General features: G+C 35.2%; 1 protein-coding gene across 8 annotated transcripts in view; it reads left to right on the forward strand.

The window, feature by feature from the left end:
* LOC127503466 (macrophage mannose receptor 1-like) overlaps positions 1–25873 on the forward strand; it is a 75628-nt gene that overhangs the window by 38275 nt on the left and 11480 nt on the right. For 2 of the 8 annotated variants that reach the window (XM_051877344.1, XM_051877345.1), the window contains exons 5-7: positions 442–804; positions 900–1274; positions 2171–2548. The exons of 1 other annotated variant lie outside the window; for it this stretch is intronic. In XM_051877344.1, the coding sequence (XP_051733304.1) occupies positions 442–804; positions 900–1274; positions 2171–2548 (1116 nt within the window). Of the gene's footprint in view, positions 1–441; positions 805–899; positions 1275–2170; positions 2549–2640; positions 2989–3104; positions 3468–7544; positions 8133–8272; positions 8350–8573; positions 9056–25873 lie in introns of those variants that run through there. 5 more of the 8 variants (XR_007927100.1, XM_051877348.1, XR_007927101.1 and 2 more) reach the window with 5 other exon arrangements.

Here is a 25873-nt window from a genome sequence, read left to right on the forward strand (position 1 = left end):
CGCTGTTGAAGAATAATTAGCTGGTGAAGTGGATACTTGTTGTAGATGTAATTAAAGTTATTGTGAGCATTGTAATGTTTAAAGCAGATGTCTTAACAAATGTCAGTAGACCCAGAAGATTTTAAAACCAGGAGTTAATTCATAAATACGTAAGATCGCTGTGAAATACAAACCGGAAGTCAAAAGACAACGAGCGCAGGGGCTACGTAAGGTCTATATACAAATAAAATTGCCTTGCCTATTGAAACACATGCTTTTTTACATCATCTCAGATTGTTTATTTTGTAAAAAAAAAATAAAAAAAAATATATGATTAGTTAATTAAGTTTGAATGCTGCTGTCATTAAAGCAAAATCAAAACAAAACAAATACTAGATATCCTGAAATACATGCTCATTTTTCAATTAAATTTAAAATCATTTGTTTCCTCTATTGCATTAGCATCATCCCGTCAGTATCATTTTGTGAATGAATCAAAGACCTGGACTGAAGCTCAGAGATACTGCAGACAGAATTACACTGATCTGGCCACCATTGATAACATGGAGGAAATGAACAGACTGATCAACACAGTTAATGGGAGTTACAGCGGTTCAGCCTGGATCGGACAGTATGATGATGTGAACAGCTGGAGATGGTCATTGGAAAACAATGATTTCTATCAGGAAGGAGAAAGAGATTTCAGGAACTGGTATCATGAACCGGACAACAATGGGGGGAACCAGCTGTGTGTTTACATGAGTTATGATGGAAAATGGTATGATATGTCATGTGACAACATGCTCACATTTGTTTGCTATGATGGTAAGGACATTCCGTTTTAGATATTAATCTAAATTAGTTTTTTTTTTTTTTTTTGTCAGTAAGAGCTAATGTGCAAATATTTCTTGTAATCTCAGGTAGAGCAAATGCCACACAGAGATACATCAGAATATATAATGGGAAAACCTGGTCAGAGGCTCGTAGATACTGCAGAGAGCATTACACAGATCTCGCCAATGTGAGAAATCAGACTGAGAACCAGATGATCTTTCAGGTATCAGGTGGACAAGTCTGGATCGGACTGTACAGAAACAGGGTTTGGTCAAACAATAAGACTACCAGTTATCAAAACTGGAGGCCGCAAATTCCTTGGTCACAGGCACAACCAGATAATGGAAATAATCAAGCTAATGAATATGGATATCAGCACTGCACTGCAGTATCATTCCAGTATTCAGGTCGATGGACAGATGAGGTCTGTGTATCCAGCATGCCTTTCTTCTGCTACAGCAGTAAGTTCATTCGCTTTGTTGGATGTCATTATTTGGGAGGAATGAGAAAGTGGATTCAAATAACATTGTGAAATTTATTGTTGAAAACTCGGTAACACGTTACAATACGGGTGCACTGATATGCATTAATTCATGCTTATAATCATGTTTTAATGTATGACTCATGAAGAACTAAACCATTAATTAATGATTACTGCATCAGCAACTAATAAAGTTTCTACATGATTAATAAATTAAGTAATATATGAATTGTTATTAATTAAATGTGTCATAATGTATTAATTCCTTAATAACATATTTTATTAACTAAAAGTGTAAGTTAATGTGTTAACTACCACAATGGGTTGAAGCCATGTACTTCAACTTTCAGTTGTCTGCTTTAAAGGGTTAGTTCACCAAAAAATGGAAATTATCCTATGATTTACTCACCCTCAAGCCTTCCTAGGTGTATATCTTCTTTCAGATGAACACAATTGGAGATATATTTAAAAATATCCCTATAAAGTAATCCATACGGCTCCAGAGGGTGATTAAAAGCCTTCTGAAGCAAAGCGATGCATTTCTGTAAGAAAAATATCCATATTTAAAACATCTGGCAGACAACCGTACGCATACTGCACAAGTTGACTTGCGCCAAATGAGTAACCCTTCACGCAATGTATCGGAGTATCATAAGCCTCTCACGGTTTAAACAAATAGGGCTGTGCAACAAACTGAAGCTCCTCTTCTCTTATATTGAAATTGTCTGACATTTCTCTTTAAAAATTATCGTTTTAGACTTTTAGACTAATTCGTGACCGGTGTTTTGTTTTGCTCTATCCTCTGCACTTCCACGTTCGTCATTGCTTCCACGCAAGTAATGTTTTTTTTTTTCTGTGCTGTAAAACAATTCACAGGAACCTGCACACAATCTTCATGCACCCGTCAGTATCACTTTGTGAATGAATCCAAGACCTGGACTGAAGCTCAGAGATACTGCAGACAGAATTACACTGATCTGGCCACCATTGATAACATGGAGGAAATGAACAGGCTCTTTAAAACAGCACGTGGCTCTTACTATGGCAAAGCTTGGATTGGATTATATGATGATCTGAACAGCTGGAGATGGTCACTGGAGGATGCAGCTTTAGAGAAAGGTTTTAAAAGCTGGTATATCCAGACACCAGTAAACTCAGGCGGACAGAGTCTGTGTGCGTACATGCGTTCATATAATTGGGGAACATGGAGTGAAATCTCTTGCTCCAGTACACTTCCCTTTGTTTGCTATGATGGTGAGAACTGCTGATGGACTTTCTAACAAGTAATTAGAACAAAATATTTATGATTCCATGAAATATCACATATTTAAATTGTTTCCCCACAGGAAGAGTGAATGCTAGTACAAGTTATGTGTTGGTTTACCAGTCCAAAACCTGGACTGAAGCTCAGAGTTACTGCAGAGAACATCACACAGACCTCATCAGTATCAGGAATGAGATTGAAAACTACAGGGTTCAGTCATTAATACAATATTATTATTCAGTTGTTTGGATTGGACTGTACAGAACCAGATCTTGGTCAGATCAGAGCAACTCTTCATTCAGTAACTGGAGGACAGGACAGCCAGATAATGCTGGAAACAGAGAATACTGCACTGCAGTGTCATTTAGTGACTCTGGGAACTGGACAGACGAAAACTGTAATACTGCCTTACCTTTCATTTGCTACAGTGGTGAGTGGATCTCTAATGACAATAATAACCCTTTTTTAAAGCACAGAGACAAAGTAACAAATAAAAATAATATATAACATCACAAAACAAAGGGACTTTATCACTTTATTTTTTAGCATTATCCTGGGAGTATCATTTTGTGAATGAGTCAAAGACCTGGACTGAAGCTCAGAGATACTGCAGACAGAATTACACTGATCTAGCCACCATTGATAACATGGAGGAAATGAACAGGCTGATCAACACAGTTAATGGGAGTTACAATGGTTCAGCCTGGATTGGACTGTATGATGATGTGAACAGCTGGAGATGGTCACTGGACGACAATGATTTCTATCAGGAAGGAGAGAGAGATTTCAGGAACTGGTATCATGAACCAAACAACAACGCTGGGAATGAACTGTGTGTTTACATGGATAATAATGGAAACTGGTTTGATTCATCATGTGACAACTATTACACATTTGTCTGCTATGATGGTAAGACATTACAATTGAACATTTCTTTTTTAAATGTACATATTTAGATTTCTTTCAGTGAAAGTCAGTACTGCGGTAAGATCTCTGGAACATGTCTTACACAGCAAAATCCCCAGTGTTAAATTAACACCCCAAAGTGTACATATGTGTCCACACTACAGGGTGTTAAAGTTAATGAGATAATTAAGTGATGACTGAGTGATGATTGACCATTAGTAGTGACACCTGATGTTAATAAGCAAAATCATTGAAGGAAAGCGAAAAAACAAAACAAAAAAAGCAATGGGTGTGTCTCAGTCAGCTCCCGAGCTCGTGAATCACATTGGAACACTTATGACTCTATTTCCGGTGATGTGACAACGTCCTCATTGTACAACATCACTACTAGTATTTATGAACAACAGCAGAGCTGATATTTTCTGACATTACTTGTAATGTTATTTAAAGTACATTATGATAAATTATTTGCTTGGTACATATACGTGCAATGTTTCAGCCGTAAATAAATTATAAATGTTAGCTAGATTATGTTCATTACCTGTCTAGCGATGTATGTTTATGCTGAAATATAATAAAATAATGGTTTGTATTTTTAAAAACATCTATCGCGCGTCGTTATGTGTAGTGAGTTGGCTCACATGATTCAAGTTTCGCACTTCAGAACTTCCGTCAAGGGAGCATAGTGAGCATCGATGCTCCCTGGTTTTCACGGTGCATTCTGGGACTTTTTAGGGAGCGAACGTTTCAGTGCCCTGGAAGGATTCTGTGATTGAGACAGCCCTACTCCCTGGTCAGTGCCCTGATGACTGAACTAGGGAGCTGATTGAGACACACCCAATAAGAGAAAAAGAGAGAGACACAACAACTACAACTGACTTCCAGCCATTAAACTTTATTACACTTATTATTAACCAGTTTGATTTTATTTCTGTCAACAAAAGTTCTTATTGAGAATTAACAGATGTTTAGATGTTAATGTTTTAATGAAAGTTTAGAAAGTGAAGTCACCATGATGGTGAAAAGCATTTTCTTTAGTTGGGCTCTTGACCCTTTAATCTTTGTTATTTGTGTTTCTTTGGCTGCTTCAACTTTGTGTTTTTAAAGCACATTTTAAAGCACAAATATGATCTGGTCACGATATGTTTTGATTGGTGGTGCCTGCAGCTGTATGCACTGTGCATACCATGAGAAGGTGCTAAATAATGCTGTTTTAATTTTTTTAATTGATTATGAAAACATATCTGCATACGCTTATGACATTAAAACAGAAAGAAAGAATGAGAGTAAATAAAGGTGTGTGTTGTAAAGTCAAATGTGTGTGTATGTGCATGCATGGGTGGGCATGGGGGTTATGGGTGAAAAGAAATCTGATTGGCTAGTTTAGTTTCGTTGCTTTTTTCACACATGAAAAATGACATTAGACATTACAGGCTCAAAATGAGTAAATGCTCTCTAAAACAGCTAAATTCAATTGAAACATTTGCAAAAAGTCCTAAAACTATTGAGTAGGGATGGAGAAATAAAGCTTCTTAAATCTTTTGAGAAAATCTTTTCTCTAAATATTTTCGGAAATAGTTTCAAAGCATCAATAGTGTCGAAAACAGTGCCATCTTGTGGCAGGTAAAATTTACAGCAGCCATAAACCTGAGTGCGCAGCCAAAGCCACTGGAAGGTACGGAGCCCCGGACATGACATGCAGGAAAAAATAGTAGGCTAAATCATGCGCACGATTTACTAACTCGTTCCCTCGATTTATTAAAACGTGCGCACGATTTACTATTTTGTTCCCTCGATTTATAAAGTATGCGCACGATTTAGTAAATCAAGGGAACGAATTAGTAAATCGTGTGCATGATTTAATTTTTTTTTTCTTGCATGTCATGTGCGGGGCTCCGTAGGAAGGCAAGCCTGCAACTTTTAGCCAAAAAAAGCGTAATGGCTAATGCTAACTGGCTGTACCATAGACATAATAAATACATAGACGCCCTATTGGCCGCTTCGGACTGTTGCTGCGATACGTCAACGAGTCCGCCATATTGTGCGGGGCAAGACTCCTCATTAAACAAATGCAAGTAAACGGGGACAAAACGCGCAATAAAGTTTACATTTCTCAACCGATTCCAACGGTTTATGATCTGCGTGTAGTACGAAAAAGGTTTTATCTCCAGTTACTCAGAATCTCGCTAGTTTGAACTTGAAAATTATTCATTGTCATAAGGAATTGTGAAAACTCACGCTTCTCAAGCATAAATTTGGTTTATTTTCCAAGGTATATAATTATGGAGATGTTCCTAATGTAATATAATTTAATGTACATGAAATGTGCACATCGATTTTAATTGTGGAAATGCTTTTCTGTCTTCAACAATGGCATTTTAGCTTTTTCCCTCGTGCCTTTAGTTTTAGTCGGTTAAGGTCTATCTGTAATTCTGACAGCCTGAGTTGTCCTGTCAAAGTCCTCTGACTTCATTGCACGGAAGACTCACTTGCGATTTTGATTAGTTAATGATATAAACTATAATATAATCTTAGACATCATAAGAATCATTTAAACTTTATATTTTATATTATTTCTTATAAAGTCTCAGTTTTTTATAGATAACTAGCATTGTCGTTAGCTTTTGATATTCTGACTTTGGTGGTCAACTAGCTGTCAAAACAATGTTATAATGACCAAATACAACCAGAAACAAATGTTCAGACTTACATGTGAAAGGTAATTCCCCGATATGTGGTTTGGATTGTGCGACGATTTGTAAAACCTCAAAGTAGTCAGGCATCTTTTCTTCAGTCCACTTATGAGAGTTGCGGCAAGTTGCCCCCCACAATATGGCTAATGTTTGTAAATGGACTTGAACTTCCATATAGGCTACCTGTAGAGTAGTGGTCTGAGTTCAAACAATCCAACATGCAAAGTGAAATATTAACGTGACTGGTAAGGCTTCGTTTTTCGTTAATCACGTTTCTCTAAAAACAATACGCACATTTCGGGACAAAGCCGCTCAGATATAATGTAAAAAACAAAACAAAACAAAAAAATCACGAAGCATCTATAAGTTACGTGCATCAAATTTTCTAAGTGCACAAGCTGGAAAAAGGGGGGGATTGCTAGTTCTGTGCATACTCTGAGACAAAATCCTGCAGGCGTCCCTGGTTCCCATCATGCACTGCAACGTAAAGCATTTAGTTTGATTGTCACCATTGTTGAGGTTCATATGCTGATTCTTAATGTCTGTGTTTAAAAAAAAAAAAAAAAAAAAAACAACTCCAGATTATAAATCCTGTAATATCAGAGATTTACTGTAATGAAAAGGAAAAAAGAAAACATATATGACCAGTTAATAACACTTGACATAACCAGTGAATCAAGCCATTTCACAATGATAAAATCATCATAACAACCATTGTGACTGGGACTACACATCCCAAAGCACTGTAAGCATAAATTGATTGTCAACTTGTGCTTACAGGGAATGCAACCCAGCTCATAGCTTCTTTGGCCATAACAAATGTGTTTTACAAACACAAAGTTGGAGCAGCCAGAGAAAAACTAATATTAAAAAGTAAAGGGTCAAGAGCCCAACTAAATGCTTTTCACCATCATGGTGACTTGAAACGAAACTTTCATTAAAACATTAACATCTAAACATCTGATAATTCTCAATAAGAACTTTTGTTGATGTATGACAGAAACTGGTTAATAATAAGTATAATAATGTTTAATGGCTGTTGTTGCATCTCTCTTGTTGTTTCTCTTTCCTTCAATGATTTTGGTTATTAACATCAGGTGTCACTACTAATTGTCAATCATCACTTAATTATCTAATTAACTTTAACACTGCTTTAGTGTTACTTTAACACCCTGTAGTGAGGACACATGTACACTGGGGATTTTGCTGTGTACCTTAGTTGGATCAAAACCCAAGTATACCATATTCTAATATAAAAATTCTATATGTAAATGGATTGTAGATATAAATGTATGCATTTAAAATATGGTTGACAATGTAACAAATGAACGGACTTAGTTTTACATTTATATATATATATATATATATATATTTTTTTTTATCTTAGGTAGAGAAAACGCCTCTCAGAAGTATATCTGGGTAAGTACTGGAAGGACCTGGGCTGGAGCTCAGAGCTACTGCAGAGAGATGTACACAGACCTGGCCAGTGTGAGAAATGAGACGGAGCGTCAACAGATACTGAGTGCACGTTATTATTATAGTTATAATGTATGGATTGGTCTACACAGAAACAGACTGTGGTCAGATCAGAGCAGCTCTTCCTTCACATATTGGCTGCCATATATTCAAGGTGATGTTGCACAACCAGATAATGGTGCAAATGTCCCAGGAGTGCGGGGAGCTCAACACTGCACAGCTGTGTCTTTAAAATACTTTGCCCAGTGGACAGATGAGAGCTGCTTTGCCAGTTTCCCTTTCTTCTGTTACAGTGGTGAGCAAATATACCTTCTGTAATGAAATAAAAGAATAAACATCAGGCTATTACACACAAAAACAAGAAAATGTGGATGTAGATTCTGTAAAATATAAAGAATAGAAAGTCTGTTTCAAAAGTGTAACATGCTAATGCTAGTCTTCTGTTTGCTTTTTGGTGAACCTGATGACCATCATATCAACACCTTTTCAGATGAGTATGGTATGTTTGTGTAGATATGTGATAAGTTTGTTTTTTCTGTTATCAATAATTCAAAACATAAAATGTAATTTGTTAAACTGTAGTCTATAAGTGTATGAATTATGACACTTGATCGTTTTATTTATTTTTTTATTGATCAGTTATGGGAATGCGAATAGAAGTTACAAGTCTAGAAAATTTGTCAGAGTCTCAGATTGAAAAGCTTGTGATTTTACAGGTAAGTAACTCAACAGTCGCAATCATTCATTAACCTACAGCAATGAAAATTTATATTTATTTATTTTTACATAAACGTATTTTATACTTCATTGAATTGATTGGTACATAACGTCCTATAGAAACTTCCAATGAAAATAAATATAAATGAATGATAATTAAATGATATGACTGAATAACATATCAGCACATGATAGGTTTGTCATAAAACTCATATATTTTCAGTTGCAAGAGGAGCTGATCAGACTCGGACTTCCCAGCAACGCCACCATGCATTTGAGAGACTATCGTAAGATCAAACCCTGATGGAGGAGGACAACACTTTGCAGTTTCCAATAAATTCAGTTGTGGGCTCAATACTTAATCAAGCATGAAATTATACAATAATCTCTTGACTTTTATAAATCAATGATCCAGATTGTTTTTTTTCCCAAAACTTTGTCATTGGCATGTGTTGATTAGTGTATCTATTAAATCAGTGAAGGGGTTTATAAAATATTAACAATGAATATAGCTTGATTTTCAGTGTCAGAATTATGGAAAATTATAATGTATAGTACAGTACAATATACTTGTTACATTAATTTTTGACATGATATTTTGATCTGAATATGATTGATAAATGTAAGATGATGATTTTGTTTTATTTGAAGTTTTGCATAACAGTGGTACTACATGTTGTCAATAAAGTTGGTTAAAGTTTGAAACTTTGACAGGGAAGCTGTGGTTGCTTTATGGGTCTTAAGGATAGTAGTAGAACCAAAGGAATGAAAACATTAAAATAGTGATCCTGACATCTTTTCCTCATTTTTACCTATTTAAACAGACCTTTCCTTTAATAGTTTGACCTAATTCCTCTGCTTTCCACATAGCTATCTCCAGACTCAGAATTCAGATTCAGAATCAAATAGGCCTACACTTTTTTCATAGCTGGATAATCAAACAAAACCCATGGATTTGTTATTATTCTCTCATTTAATCTACACCGAAGCATCATCAATCAATGATAATGTCATTGAATCAACGTTATGAAGAGATGTTGGTTCAAAATCAGTTTTGCACCTGCAATTAATGTTGAAACAATGGTAAGAAAAAATCAATGGTAATGCCATTAAATCAGCATTACACTATATTAGCTTTAGTTGAAACAAAACCAAAGTATATCACCCAGAAACATCATTTTGGGTGTTGAAGCACACACTTATGGCATATTAAACAAAAATTCTTTAGGCCTATATTTATACTCTGTTCATGAAATTATGTAAATATAAATGGATAAAACATTTTCACTGCAAAACGTAATCTAAAAAAAAAAAAAAAACAAACAAAAAAAAAAAACAGTCAAATGACTTTCAGCAACGGCTACCAATCAAAGTCTGAAAAATAAGTGCAAAATACCCTAATTTAAATAAAGTGCAAAACACTCTTACAGAAAAAAACACTGTTGCTTTACAGATAAACCCTGAATTATTACTAACAAAACACAGTGACTGTAAAATGTGAAACTCTTGTATTTAACCAAAAAGAGCACACAGGAATGAATTAATATAACTATATGTTACTGCCTCTGAAACAAAGCAACATGCAGTATTACACCAATGTTTTCTGGCCCATCCTGGACTGAAGCACAGGCACTACTCTCCAGCACAATGGTGACCCACAAAACACACGATACAGAAACCCTTTAAATCCCAACAGAACATGAAACACTAACAGATCTCTCAAGATCTGCAGCATCTTCACTTATTACAATCCAGACTTTATTTTGATACTAGAGTTCTTATTAAGAATTAACAGAGGTTTAGATTGAAGTCACCATTCTGGTGGTTAATGCTTGTGTTATTTAGGCTCTTGACACTTTGACATTATTATTTTTCTGATTCCACAATATCATAAGGCTAGTAAATCATATGAAATGATCACTTAATATACTCAGAAATTTGACACTATGTGATGTCAGTGAATCTTAGCTATCTTTGCTATAATGAACACACATTAGAAACAGATAAAACAGTCACAGAAAAACTAACATGAAAAAGGGTCAAGAGCTCAACTAAAGCAAACGCTCACCTCCATAACGGTGACTTCAAACTTTTTTTTTTTTCAATAAGACATCAACATCTAAACCTCTGTTAATTCTCAATAAGAACCTTTGTATAAAAGAAATAAAGTCTGTAATAAGTGAAAATGCTGAGATCTTGAGAGATCTGTTAGTGTTTAATGTTCTGCTGTTGCCAGTCATTTGAATCAAATCAGGAAATACCTGTAAAATAACAGTGTGTTTAACATTTAAAGAAAATTTCTGTTAAAGTTTTTTGCACTTTATTTAAATTAGATATTTTACTTTAATTTTATGGTCTTTGTTTGGCAGCTGTAGCTGCCAGTCATTGACATTTTTTTTATAATATTTTTTAAAGTGAAGGTATTTGTTTGTAATAATTCAGGAAATACCTGTAAAATAATTCAATTCAATTCAATTCAATTCACATTTATTTGTATAGCGCTTTTCACGATACATATCGTTTCAAAGCAGCTTTACAGAGAATGCATGTCAACATTACAATTTGGAGAATGCAGTTAGCTAATAATGTAATAATTTAGGCGATTAATATACAATCACTGTTTGCAATTTAATTGAAGGTAGAAGCAAAGAGCTCCTGGAAAAATGAATTACATAGTAACAATAATTAGGATATATAGAAATTTGCGAATGTGCGTGTTGATCCAGATGTTGCATCTTCTGAAGTCATCGCAGGAGTTGGCGCCGTCTCTTCCAAAGTTTTAGTCATCTGAGGTCTTCTTAAGAGGCTGGATCCAAACTGAAACTGATGTACTCTCTAGTCACCTCGGGACGGGCGTCCTGAGGTAAAACAGAAAAGCAAATGGAGAATAATTAGCATAGCTGCTGTTCATAACATTAAGCAAAGATAGTCATGTGCAATTGATCTGATATGAGATGGATTATGTGAATGCTTGGCTAAAGAGATGTGTCTTTAATCTAGATTTAAACTGGGTGAGCGAGTCTGAGCCCCGAACATTATCAGGAAGGCTATTCCAGAGTTTAGGAGCCAAATGTGAAAACGCTCTCCCTCCTTTAGAGGACTTAGCTATCCTAGGTACAACCAGAAGTCCAGAGTTTTGTGATCTTAAAGAGTGTGAAGGATTGTAGGGCGATAAAAGATCGGTTAAGTACACAGGAGCTAAACCATTTAGAGCCTTATAGGTCATTAGCAGTACTTTATAATCGATACGGAACTTAATAGGTAACCAGTGAAGAGATGATAAAATTGGTGTTATATGATCATATTTTCTTGACCTGGTAAGAACTCTAGCAGCTGCATTTTGTACCAATTGTAGCTTGTTTATTGAGGAAGCAGGGCAACCAGCTAGTAATGCATTACAGTAATCTAGTCTAGACGTCATGAAAGCATGAACTAACTTTTCTGCATCAGAAACAGATAACATATTCCGTATCTTAGCAATGTTTCTGAGGTGGAAGAAGGCTGTTTTTGTAACATATGAAATATGATTTTCAAAGGACAAGTTGCTGTCTAATATAACACCCAGGTCTTTAACTGTCGAGGATGGAGTAACAGTACATCCTTCTAAATGCAAATTGTAGTCTGAGAGATTCTGTGTACAGGTTTTTGGCCCAATAAGTAATACTTCAGTCTTATCTGAATTTAATAGAAGAAAATTACTAGTCATCCAATGTTTTACTTCTTTAACACACTCTGTCAGATTGGATAATTTAGAGTTTTCATCTGGTTGTGTTGAAATATATGATTGAGTATCATCGGCATAGCAGTGGAAACTAATTCCATGTCTTCTTATAATATTACCAAGTGGCAGCATGTATATTGAAAATAGCAGAGGGCCTAACACAGATCCTTGAGGCACTCCATAATTTACTATCGTTATCTTAGATTTTTCCCCGTTTAAATAAACAAAATTGTGACGGTCTGATAGATACGACCTAAACCACCGTAATGCCTGTCCCTGGATACCAGTGTAATTCTGTAGTCGATCTAGGAGTATTTTATGATCTATAGTGTCGAACGCAGCACTGAGATCAAGTAACACTAGTATTGAGATACAGCCTTGGTCAGAAGCTAGAAGTAAGTCATTTGTAATTTTAACGAGCGCAGTTTCTGTGCTATGATGAGGCCTGAATCCTGACTGAAATTTTTCATAGATAGCATTTTTTTTGCAAGAAGGAGCACAATTGGACCGACACCACTTTTTCTAGTATTTTAGATATAAATGGAAGATTTGAAATCTTAAATAACAGTGTTTTTGGTTTATTTAAATTAGGATATTTTACTTTAATTCTACAGGGTTTTTTGGCTGCCATTAATTTGACCGTTTTATCATTTAACTGTTTTGTTACTGTTTAATTACTGATTTTTTTTTGTAATTTTACATACATTTGTAATTTAAGAAAATAGAAAAAATACTGTATAAAAATACAGTAAATTTTCTGTAAAAAATATGTGAATTACTGTAATTTTTCATTAATGTCATAATACATAAAATAACAGCCGAGTTGTTAATTTACATATGTTGTTTGTAATTTTACAGAGTTTTGAGTATAATTTAAAAGAAAAGAAAATGACCGTAAAAAAATCTGTTATTTTCCATAAAATTAGGCAAGTCACGTAGTCTGAATAGCACAGCGATCTGCCGACGTTTAAAGTCCTGTAGTGTAAACTTGGCTTTAGACTTTTAGTCTAATTCAGACCGGGGTTTATTTTTGCTCTATTCTCTGTGCTTCCACATTCGTCACTGCGTTTTGCGTCGGGTCAGTGGATACTCTTCCGCTGCGTATTGATGTGTATGGCCGTTTGCCGAAAGCTAGTTATTATAGTTAATAAAGTTTTAAATATGGATATTTTTCTTACAAAAACCCAGAAAACAATGCATTCTGGGTAATATGTGACATTTTCGAGAAAGTAACCTACAGGAATATACTGTGAATTAACATCACTCAAAGTCGACACTCTGAAGCTGTGTTCCAAATCACACCCTATACCCTCATTCACTATTCCCTACATTAGTTCACTAATATAGTACACTTGAGAGAATGAATGAAAACACGTGTGTGAATTCAGACACTGATGAACACCTGCTGTAATAAGCAGAATCAGTGAAGGAAAGAGAAACAACAAGAACAGAAAAAGAATAAATCAACTGAAGACAAAAGACATTAAATCTCTCAAGATCTGTTTAAACAACTCCACAAACAGCATTACCAGTTTCACTTATTACTTAACAGACTGACTTTATTTCTGTCGGACGTTTTTAAAACAAGTTTGTTGTGGTAAAAAAGAAAATGTGATCAGATGATGTTTGCCAATTATTAATGCTTGCAATCATCACTTTATGGCCTGATATTGATCTAATCTAAATCAAAATTATTACTATATAGGTGATGTTTTATACTTTTATTATGGTATTCTTGTGACTCTACACATAAGATCCATCAGTGCTATTACAACCAGAAAATATGATGGATTTTTGAATACAGTTTGTGCTCAAAACATTTTGAACTACTGAAAGCGTCACACAGACATCAAGAATTGACGTATGAATCACAACAATAGTGACAATCAAAAGCTTCATGCCGCAATGCATGCTGGGTACCAGCATAGTACTAAAATCATCCATGACTAAATTATGCAGCTGAATTGCCTGGTTATTTTCTTTCATTCTTACTGTTTGCCTTTATTTTTGCTGTTGTTTTTGTGTTGACTTTTAGTAGTGTTTTTTATGATGTTCAGAGTTGATCTGTTTATCTTTTTTGTTGATTGTCACCATTGTTGAGATTCATATGCTGATTCTTGATGTCTGTGTGAATCTAAGAGAAACCATAGATCAAACTTTTTTTTTTTTTTTTTTTGTAAAGGATGAGTTTAAAAATTCTTAACTGATTGCTCAGCACTGCTTCTAGACACTGGATAAGTTCAGTGAATTAAGCGTTACATAATGATCATCTCATAATCAAAATTCTTTTCCTTCAGTGGTTCTGCTTATTAACAGCAGGTGTTTGTTACTAATTCTCAATCATCACTTAATTAATCACTGAATTATTTCATTAACTTCAACACTGCTTAGGTGTTACTCTAACACTCTGTCGTGTGGACACATATGAGTGTTCATTAAACACTAGGGGTTTTGTTGTGGCGTTAAAGGGTTAAAGGTGTAAGACGAATAAACACGCATAGCGAAACACTTTTCTACAGTAATAAACTGTAAATTAATTTTACAGCAACAAACTGTAAAATAACGATAATTTACTGGCAACTCTGTTGCCAGTAGTTTTTTTGTAAAATCATGAAAAAAAAACAGCCATGTACTGTAAAACGTAACAGTCAAATTTATTAAATGAAACAAGTTAATTTCACTGAAGTATTAGTGAAAGTTAATACAACTCAATAATTGATCAGAGTAAATGTTGAATTGAAGTGTTTTTTTTTTATTATTATGTGTGTTTTTGCACTAGATATTCATGTTTAAAGTTTTGTTGGGATCTAAAGGGTTTCTGTTGTCTGTTTTGTGTGTCACCATTGTGCAGAAGAGTAGTGCCTGTGCTTCAGTCCGTGATGATCCAGAAACACTGCTGTTATGCTGTATATTGCTTTATTTAAAGGCTGTAACTGTGTAATTGCTGATGCAGTGACAATCTCTTAGTTAATTGCAATTGCACATGTGCTGTTAGCAGCTATCTGTAAAAGGTTTATGTTGAGTTGATGTTTCTAGTTTTAATGATTTTTAAAAAAAATTTTTTTTAAAAAATGGACTCAAATGCAATAAGTTCAAGTGAATAATAGTTATGTGTTCATATAGTTATAAATATAAGTTTATAAATTTAAATGGCAGTCAGACATTTTAAGGCAGTCGATTTCTGCAAATGAAATTAGCTGACGAGTTTTAATTGAGTGCATGGTATTTTTACAGCAACATACTGCAGTGTAGATTATGGTAAAGAACAGGTGTTCATCATTAATGCTCAATCATCACTTAAATATTAACTTAATTATCTCACTGCAACACAGCATCAATGTTACTTGTACTTTGTAGTGTGGACACTAGAGGATGTTCCTGTGGTGTTGAAAGGGTTAAAGGTAAAAAGACACACCCACAAAATGTATTTTAACAGTAACAAACTGTAAGTTAAAAAAAAAAAAAACAGTTATATAACAGTTACATACTGTTGCCAGTAATTTACTGTAAAATTTAAATTTGTGGGTCACCATTGTGCTGAAGGGTAGGGCCTGTGCTACTTCAGGAGAAGATCAAGAAACATTAATGATATGCTGCATGCTGTTTTATTTAACAGATGGTTTTTTGTAATGTTTTTAATAGATTAATAATAAAAAGTTCATAGTAATAATATGCTCACATTATTAGCATATGATAAACATTAGTTTGTAAATTTAAATGGCAGTTGGACAATTTGAGTCAGTTGGTTTCCGCAAATGAAATGAGGTAATGAGTTTTAATTTAGCGCATGGTGTCTTAACAGTGACATACTGTAGATTACAGTAAATAACTGTACAATCAACAGTGAGTTACTGGCAACAGTGTTGCCGGTATTTTACTGTAAAAAAGCCTGGCAAGGTCTAACAGTGCAGATTTTTTTTTAAACCCTCTGGTAACCACAATGATCATTTATCATGTATCATTGTTCAGTACAATCACCATTAAGTATTTACCAACCAGTCAGAAAATTGAAAAGCATTTATAGATACAGTATTTCAACCTGTTGAGAGAGTGATGGATAATGAGGTGACGGTAACACTTTACAATAAGGTTCATTAGTTAACATTAGTTAACAACATTAGTTAACATGAACTAATAATGAACTGCACTTACACAGAATGTAGTAATCTTTAATACATTATTAAAATCTTGTTAACATTAGTTAATGCACTATGAACTAAAAAGAACAAACAATGAACAACTGTATTTTCATTAACTAGCGTTAACGAAGTTTAGTAAATACAGTAACAACAAATGTATTGCCCATGGTTAGTTCATGTTAGTTAATACATTAACTAATGTTTAACTAATGAACCTTATTGTAAAGTGTTACCAAGGTGGCTTTGAAAGGATTTTTTGACAGTTACAGATTTAAAAAAAAAACAAAAAAAAAAAAAAAAAAACATAAAAAGGTTCTTTAGGACAGTATGGTTCTAAATAGAACTTACTATGTATAAGTAAAAAGTCATGTTTTTAAAGTTGAATTTAAATCATCATAAAAAAAATCATCAAAAATGTTTTTTGTATGTGTAGAAATTGAATGGAAAGCTGCTGAACAGAAAAATGCATTAATGTATTCTTCAGTTTACAGCATGTCTCTTACATTTAAGTTTTAATAAAAAGGTGGTCCAACTGGCTCGTTGATGTTAAGTTGTGTATACTTCTTATCTATATTTTGTACATTTCTGTTAAACAAAGCCATACTGGTAGCTTATTTAGGCCACCTAGCAGGTTTCGTGATTTAAAAGTAAATAGTCACACCCACATTTTGGATTTTGCTGCATATATAAAAGAGCTGCAATAAAATCAAACAGAAACTGGCGAGCAAGATACGCGACTTGAAGTTTTGAGATTCTAACGGTAAACTAAATGTTTGACAAAACTGGCATTTATACAAATGTATAAATGATTTTTTTCAATTACACATGCATATTTTTTTCCCCACAGCCATGTTTTCACTGGTATTATTCTCAGGTATGGAACTTTTTAATTATTTTTATCCTCATTTTGGTTATTTTAAAATGTAAGAGGAGGGGGTCCAAAAGTCAACCACTGCAAAACTTTATTTTTTATTTATTTTTTATTATATTCTTCAATAGTAGCAAGAATCTGACCTTTTCACATACTCATTTCATAAATGTGCTCATTTGATTATGGATCTAGAAATTGTGCATAATCTTGAAATTTCCTTATTTAATAATTTTCTTTGTTTAAAAAATTTAGAATTTGATTTCCAGTTTAAATTATATTTTGAATCCTGACATTTGGACCCCACTGTCTATACTGTATGGATTGAGGTTATATCAGGGTTCGTACATTTCACTTTTCCATGACTTTTTAGGCAAATATTCATGATGTTCTATGAAATGTCTGTATATACATGTAAAATAAGAATAAAAATCCATGAATAAATTTTAAATCACAGCATATCTTAACTAATTAATGACAAGCTATGTGGTTTATTACAAAATAAACATTCATTTGAATAATGCTGACACACCAGTAAGATAATTAGATAAAATGTGTCTGACCTTCAGAACTCCACTGTGGTGCAACGGATTAACATACATCAATGGGAGGCATCAGTGTTAAATAAGTAAATAAAAGTGTCCAGTAACACTGACAGTAACATTATAATGTGTCAGAAATTAACTTTTCCATTAAGAGGCCCCTTGCCAGGGGCATTTTTTTACCTTCACAAGTGCACTTTTTATGATTACCTTTGTTGTCTTTAACCAATTACTTAAATCAATCAGAATACTATATAGACTGTTACCAATAACATTTTATCATTCACAAAAGCCATCTTTACAATGCAAAGGTGGAACAGAAGCTGCATCTATAGCATGAATGTTTATTTACACAGACTGTTTAATGTTACTCATAAATTATAAAATTAACAAGAAATGGGTCCAAGTAAAGTCGTTTACAAATGTGTCTGCTGCAGCTCGGTATACGCAACAATTGAAGATATTAGAAGATATGTTTATCGTAAGAGTTTTATATTAAAAATATAGCATATCAATTCTTCAAAAGGAACACAAAGAATGGCCTTCTCAGCTGCCATAGTTGCAACTCTTGCGTCATCAGAACAGGGTGTTCAACGCACCACCGATTCCGTTTAAAAAACGTTTTGCAACGTTTTGTCGGGGCTGAACGCAGCCCAGAATAACATGAGGAGCAAGGGAAGTACATGGAAAAACAGGAAGCATGACTGTGAGAAATTACAAACTAAAAGACATGAAATTATAAAAGTGAACTAAACCCAAGACGTGACAGTCAGATTTATAGACAAAACCAAGGGAGCCAAGGGAGGAATTTAAAAAACTGAGGAGTTTTGACCTCATATCTGGATGTTTTCATATGTTATAGAAAAAGATTTACTTTTGATTTTTTTTTATGTGTCTATACACTCTATTGAGTGACCTTTTGTTCTTTTGAATGTATAGGCAACATGATGTTTTGAGTCACACACAGTGGCGTAACCATCAGCATATGGGTGTTTTCTCTGAGGAAGCAAGGGTAGCAGTGCCTCCTTAAAACACTGGAGGAGAAAATCATCCATATTACAAAAATAAAACAACGCAAACATTACAAAATATGACATTAAAACATGTATAAATCAGTTGTTTTTCTAATGTAACACTGTCCAACAGTGACACCAGCAGGAAAAGTTTTACAGTAATTACCTTTAGTATGTCTCACCAGTCTTTCTCACTCACCATCTGTAAAGAAAAATAAGATATATAAGATAAGATATATACATAATAGTAATAAATCTTTTAACACGTTTAACCACTTATACCTGAAGTGTGTGGGCAAAGGCTGTCGTTGTAAAGAGAGAGCAGAGAGGGAAATAACTTAAATTACGGAATATCTGTATTTAAATAGCTGCCAGTCATATTTTTAGTAATCCACCAAGAGAAGATAAAAAAGAAAAAAGAAAGAAAGAAAGCAACCAATAGCATTGCTAAATAGGCTGAGGTGTGAACTGCCACAAACTTGCTGCACATGACTATAACAGGTTACACGTGTTTTTCCAAGTATGTACCAAATTTTAACCATGTAATGGTGTTTAACCATGGTGTGCCATAGCCAAGCCACATATGATTCTTACACAGCAAAATCCCCAGAGTTAAATTAACTCTGTTCAGAGTACATTTGGTCCCTCTCTAAATTGTGTTAAAATAACACTGAAGCAGAGTTAAAGTTAATGAGATAATTAAGCAATTAAGTGATGATTGTACATTAGTGATGAACACCTGCTGTTAACAAGAATCACTGAAGAAAAGAGAAACACAAAAACTACAACTGACTTCAGTCACAGCCTTAGATGAAATCAACTGAAGATAAAAATCGTGAAATCTCTGAAGATCTGATTAAACAACTCCACAAACAGCATTACCAGCTTCATTTATTACTAACCAGATTGACTTTATTTTCACACATCTACAGAATTGTTTTATTGGTCAAGAAAAAGAAAAGAAAAGAAAAGAAAAGAAAAGAAAAGAAAAGAAAAGAAAAGAAAAGAAAAGAAAAAAAGCAACCATCAGCTCAAACATAAACTACTTTATAGACATAAAAGTGTCAAGAGCCCAACTAAAACAAACCCTGACTGCCCTGACTGCTCAGATTGGTTTGCGTCTGTAACTCCGTATAGCTTTGTTTTGAATCTCTTACTTTTATTCATTGTTGCTTATTTTTTTATTACCGTATATGTAATATTGCCTACCACACTAATCTGACGTCGCTAGCTTGTAATATTTGAATCTAAATCGCTGTTACAACGCATTTGCATTTGCAGCGCTAGCTTGTCAACTTGTTAACAGTCGCTCGCGCGCTCCTTTTTCAACGCGTTCTTCAAACAGCTGTGGTAAGTCGGATCAGTCTACAAACACGGTGAGTCATGTCATCCTCTCCCAGCATTGCTACCTGTTCCATTTGCCACATGTTTACCATAGCTCTCTCTGTCAGTGATGAGGGATTTACATGTCATAAATGTAGGGAAATAGTCAGGCTGACAGAGAGAATCTCAGAATTAGAGACACGCATCCAAACTTTAATCGAGGATAGTAAGAATGCAAGGGCTTCAGATACTGTTTTGGATGCGACTAGCTTAGTGAACTCTGTACATTGTTTGGTTCCGGCTGTAGAGCCCGTGCAGCAGGGCACTTGGGTAACGGTGAGGCGGCCTAGCCGCGAAAAACACCACTCTTCCGTTCCAATAAGAACATCAAACAGGTTCTCCCCACTCAGTGATACACCCACTGAGAATCCTGTTGAAAGTGCCCTAGTTATTGGCGATTCTATTACACGGAACGTGAAAATAGAGACACCAGCCACCATAGTCACATGTTTGCCGGGAGCCAGAGCACCTGACATCAAAGCAAATTTAAAAGTGCTGGCTAATGCTAATCGTAAATACTCTAAGATTATTATTCACGTCGGCACTAATGATGTTCGACTTCGCCAGTCGGAGATCACTAAAATTAACATTAAAGAGGTGTGTGAACTCGCAAGTACAATGTCAGGAGAAGTAATTTGCTCTGGCCCCCTTCCTGTTCGTCGGAGTGATGAGATAGTTAGCAGATTATCATCACTCAATGGCTGGCTGTCTAAGTGGTGTCCGCAAAATAATATAGGTTTCATAGATAATTGGAAAAGTTTTTGGGGCAGACCTGACCTGTTAAAAAGAGATGGTATTCATCCCTCCCGGGATGGTGCTGCTCTTCTCTCTAGTAATATGGCACATAGTCTTAGAACTGAAACATGACAAACTGGGGCCCAGGTCAGAAAGCAGCAGACAAACTGGCTAAACCGACCGTCTGCTAGCTGCCTCACGTTACAGAAGTCAGAAAATTCAGATAACTCTCAACACATAGAAACTCTTACACCTAGATATTTTCAAATAGAGACTGTGTCTGTACCCCGAATTAGTAAAAACAAAAAACTTCCAAACCCATTTAATGGTAAAAATTTAATTGATGTTCAACAAATAAAAAATAGAGATAATAATGCTAAACAAATGATAAAACTCGGGTTGTTAAATATTAGATCCCTTTCTTCAAAATCACTTATTGTTAATGATATTATCAAAGATAATAATCTAGATGTGCTGTGTTTGACAGAAACTTGGCTAAAACCGGACGATTACATTACTTTAAATGAGTCTAGTCCTCAAGGTTATGATTATCGACACAATGCCCGTCAGAAAGGCAAAGGGGGAGGTGTTGCTGTAATCTATAGTAATATTTACAGTATTAGTCAGAAGTCTTTCAAATATAATTCCTTCGAAACTATGGTACTTTACGTAACATTATGTAAGTTGACATTTGTGCTGGCTACTGTATACAGGCCACCAGGACACAATACAGACTTTATCAAAGAATTTGCTGACTTTCTATCAGAGTTAGTACTAGCTGCAGGTAAAGTCCTTGTTGTTGGTGATTTTAATATTCATGTAGATAATAAAAAAGACGCATTAGGATTGGCATTTGCAGATATTCTAAACTCTATTGGTGTTAGACAACATGTGTCAGGACCCACTCATTGTCATAATCATACTTTAGATCTAATATTGTCACATGGAATCGATATTGATGCTGTTGAAATTCTGCAGCAGAGTGACGACATCTCAGATCATTATCTAGTCTCGTGTATACTACATTTAGTCAAGGCGGCTAAACTGCCTCCATGCCATAAATATGGTAGAACCATCACTTCTACCACTAAAGATTGCTTTATAAATAATCTTCCTGATCATTTTCATCGCCTTAGCATACCAGACAGCTTAGAAGACCTCGATGTTGCAACAGAAACTATTGCCTCTGTCTTTTCCAGCACATTAGACTCAGTTGCTCCTTTGCGTTTAAAAAAGATTAAGGAAATTAATCCAATGCCATGGTACAATGACCACACTCGGGCCCTAAAGTTAGCAGCCAGAAAAATGGAGCGCAGCTGGAAGAAATCAAAACTAGAAGTATTTCGTATTTCGTGGAGAGAGAGAATGATTGAGTACAGAAAGGCCTTAAAATCTGCTAGATCTGCCTATTTTTCAAAACTCTTAGAAGAAAATAAACACAACCCTAGGTATTTATTTGATACAGTGGCTAAATTAACAAGAAATAAAGCTTCAACTTCTGATGTTTCCAAAGAGCACAGCAGTAATGACTTTATGAACTTCTTTACTTGCAAGATTGATAATATTAGAGAAAAAATAATAACCATGCAACCGTCTACTACAGTATCGTGTCAGATAGTGCATTGTAGTGTCCCTGAGGAAAAATTCAATTCATTTACTGCTTTAGGAGAGGAAGAATTGTCTAAACTTGTTAAATCATCAAAATCAACAACATGTATGTTAGACCCTATACCGACTAAGCTATTGAAAGAAATGCTTCCAGAGGTCATAGACCCTCTTCTCAATATCGTCAATTCATCTTTATCATTAGGATACGTACCAAAAACTTTTAAGCTGGCTATTATTAAACCTCTTATTAAAAAACCACAACTTGATCCTAGAGAATTAGTCAATTACAGGCCGATCTCAAATCTCACTTTTCTGTCAAAAATACTAGAAAAGGCAGTATCATCACAGCTATGTTCCTTTTTAGAAAGAAATGGTATCTGTGAGGATTTCCAGTCAGGATTTAGACCGTACCATAGTACTGAGACTGCTCTCATTAGAGTTACTAATGATTTGCTCTTATCATCAGATCGTGGTTGTATCTCTCTATTAGTGTTACTGGATCTTAGTGCAGCATTTGACACTATTGATCACAATATTCTTTTAAATAGACTCGAAAATTATGTTGGCATTAGTGGAATTGCATTGTCATGGTTCAAATCATACTTATCTGACCGTTATCAGTTTGTAGTAGTAAACGAAGACATGTCATATCGATCACAAGTTCAATATGGAGTACCACAAGGCTCAGTACTAGGAACGTTACTGTTCACTCTGTACATGCTACCCTTGGGAGATATCATTAGGAAGCATGGCGTTAGTTTTCACTGTTACGCTGATGATACTCAGCTCTATATTTCTTCGCGCCCTGACGAAACTTACCAATTCACAAAATTAACGGAGTGCATAGCTGATATAAAAAATTGGATGACCAGTAATTTCCTACTACTAAATTCAGAAAAAACAGAGATTCTAATTTTTGGACCAAAAACTTCTTCACGTAATAACCTAGAATATTGTCTAACACTTGATGGCTGCTCTGTTAAGTCTTCGTCGTCAGTTAGGAACCTAGGTGTGCTCTTTGATACCAATCTTTCATTTGAAGGCCATGTTACTAGCATCTGTAAAACCGCATTCTTCCATCTTAAAAATATATCTAAACTACGACATATGCTCTCAATGAAAAATGCAGAACAGTTAGTTCATGCGTTCATGACCTCAAGGCTAGATTACTGTAACGCTCTACTGGGTGGTTGTTCTGCTCGCCTGATAAATAAACTACAGCTCGTACAAAATGCAGCAGCTAGAGTTCTTACTAGAACCAGGAAGTATGACCATATTAGCCCAGTTCTGTCAACACTGCATTGGCTTCCTGTTAAACATCGTATAGATTTTAAAATCTTGCTAATTACTTACAAAGCACTAAATGGTTTAGCTCCCCAGTACCTGAGCGAGCTCCTAATTCATTATAGTCCTTCACGTCTATTGCGATCTCAGAATTCAGGCCAGCTGATAATACCTAGAATATCAAAATCAACTGCAGGTGGTAGATCCTTCTCCTATTTGGCACCTAAACTCTGGAACAATCTTCCTAGCATTGTTCGGGAAGCAGACACACTCTGTCAGTTTAAATCTAGACTAAAAACGCATCTCTTTAACCTGGCATACACATAACACATTACCAATTTATATTTCCAAATCCGTTAAAGGATTATTAGGCTGCATAAATTAGGTCAGCCGGAACCGGGAACACTTCCTATAACACCTGATGTACTCGTTACATCAGAAGAAGAATGGCATCTACGCTAATATTAGTCTTTCTGTTTATCACCGTAGTCAACCGGATCCGGGCCGTATCCAGGTGAGACCAAGGACCTGCACCTTGACACGACCACAACGCAGCCCTGAAGTATCAGCAGAGATTGAGTCAACTAGATCATCCCCTGTGAAGGCCTCATCGACACGACAGCCACGACACAGTTCCTCAACAACCGTCCATACCGGCGTGATGAATACGATCCTCAATTGGATGGAACTGAAATAAATACTTTTAATGTTGCGATCCTATTGGACTTATGATAGCAACCTGAATTGTAACAAAGCACTGTTGGCCAGAGGAGAACTGGCACCCCGACTAAGCCTGGTTTCTCCCAAGGTTTTTTTCTCCATTTTAACACCAATTTGCCACTTGTCTGCCACCTGATGTCACCTGATGGAGTTTGGGTTCCTTGCCGCTGTCGCCTCTGGCTTGCTTAGTTGGGGACACTTGACTTGACATTTTGATATTCAACAGTGCTTTTGATCTGCCTGCATTGACACTATTCTTTAAGAGCTGCTGTGCAGTCAAACAATGTACCAGTTATCAATGTAAAGCTGCTTTGACACAATCTACATTGTAAAAAGCGCTATATAAATAAAGGTGACTTGACTTGACTTGACTGACCACCATGATGGTGACATAATTTTTTGACCAATAAAACATCAACATCTAAACCGCTGTTAATTATCAATAAGAAGTTCTTTAGACGTCTGACAGAAACAAAGTCAATCTGGTTAGTAATAAGTGAATCAGATCTTTTAATCAGATCTTGAGAGATTTAATGTCTTTTATCTTCAGTTGATTTCATCTAAGGCTGTGGCTGAAGTCAGTTGTAATTCTTGTGTTTCTCTTTTCTTCAGTGATTCTGCTTGTTAAGAGCAGGTGTTCATCATTAATGTTCAAGCGTCACTTAAGTAATTGCTTAATTACCTCATTAACTTTAACTCTGTTTCAGTGTTACTTTAACACTATTTAGAGAGGGACCATATGTACTCTGAGCAGAGTTGATTTAACTCTGGGGATTTTACTGTGTAGTTGTGTACTGTCATCTGGGCTGTGTACCTCAATACAAATGGTGATCCAAAAGAAAATTCCCTCCAATTCTAAAGCCATAGAAAAACATATAAGGTGTAAATTGAAAAAGGTGCAACACTCACTCTTGAAGAAATCCAACTTTATTATTTAAAAAATGTGTAACGTTTCGGCCATTATCAAGACCTTCATCAGACATCATGTGTGAAGGTACCATTGATGTGGAGATGTATATTGGGATTGTACAGAGAATTATACTGCCATCAAAATGACATCTTTCCTGGGAAGTAAAACAATGCCAGGCCTCATTCTGCACATGACAGAACAGAGTGGTTTCTAGATACTATACACCATAGAGTAGATGTGCTTGACTGCCTGCAGTCCAGATCTGTCTCTTGTTGAAAATGAATGGCCCATCATGAAAAGCAGAAACAAACAACAACGATGACCACAGACTGTTGAGCAGATGTCTTGTATCAGGCGATATTGGGCAAGAATTCCACATACAAAAACTGCAACAATTAGTATCCTCAATTCCAAAACATTTTAAAATTGTAATTAAAAGGAAAGGTGATGTGACAGTGGTAAACATACCTCCGTACCAACTTTAATATATATACGCATTAAAAAACTGTGAGGACTTTGACTCCTCATTTCAGAACACCACTGCACACCACTGTCTTTAAGCAGATAAATATTTTTCGTTTATGGTGCACTTTCAACCTT

Source organism: Ctenopharyngodon idella, chromosome 21 (assembly GCF_019924925.1).
Source record: "Ctenopharyngodon idella isolate HZGC_01 chromosome 21, HZGC01, whole genome shotgun sequence".
Lineage (NCBI taxonomy): Eukaryota > Metazoa > Chordata > Actinopteri > Cypriniformes > Xenocyprididae > Ctenopharyngodon > Ctenopharyngodon idella.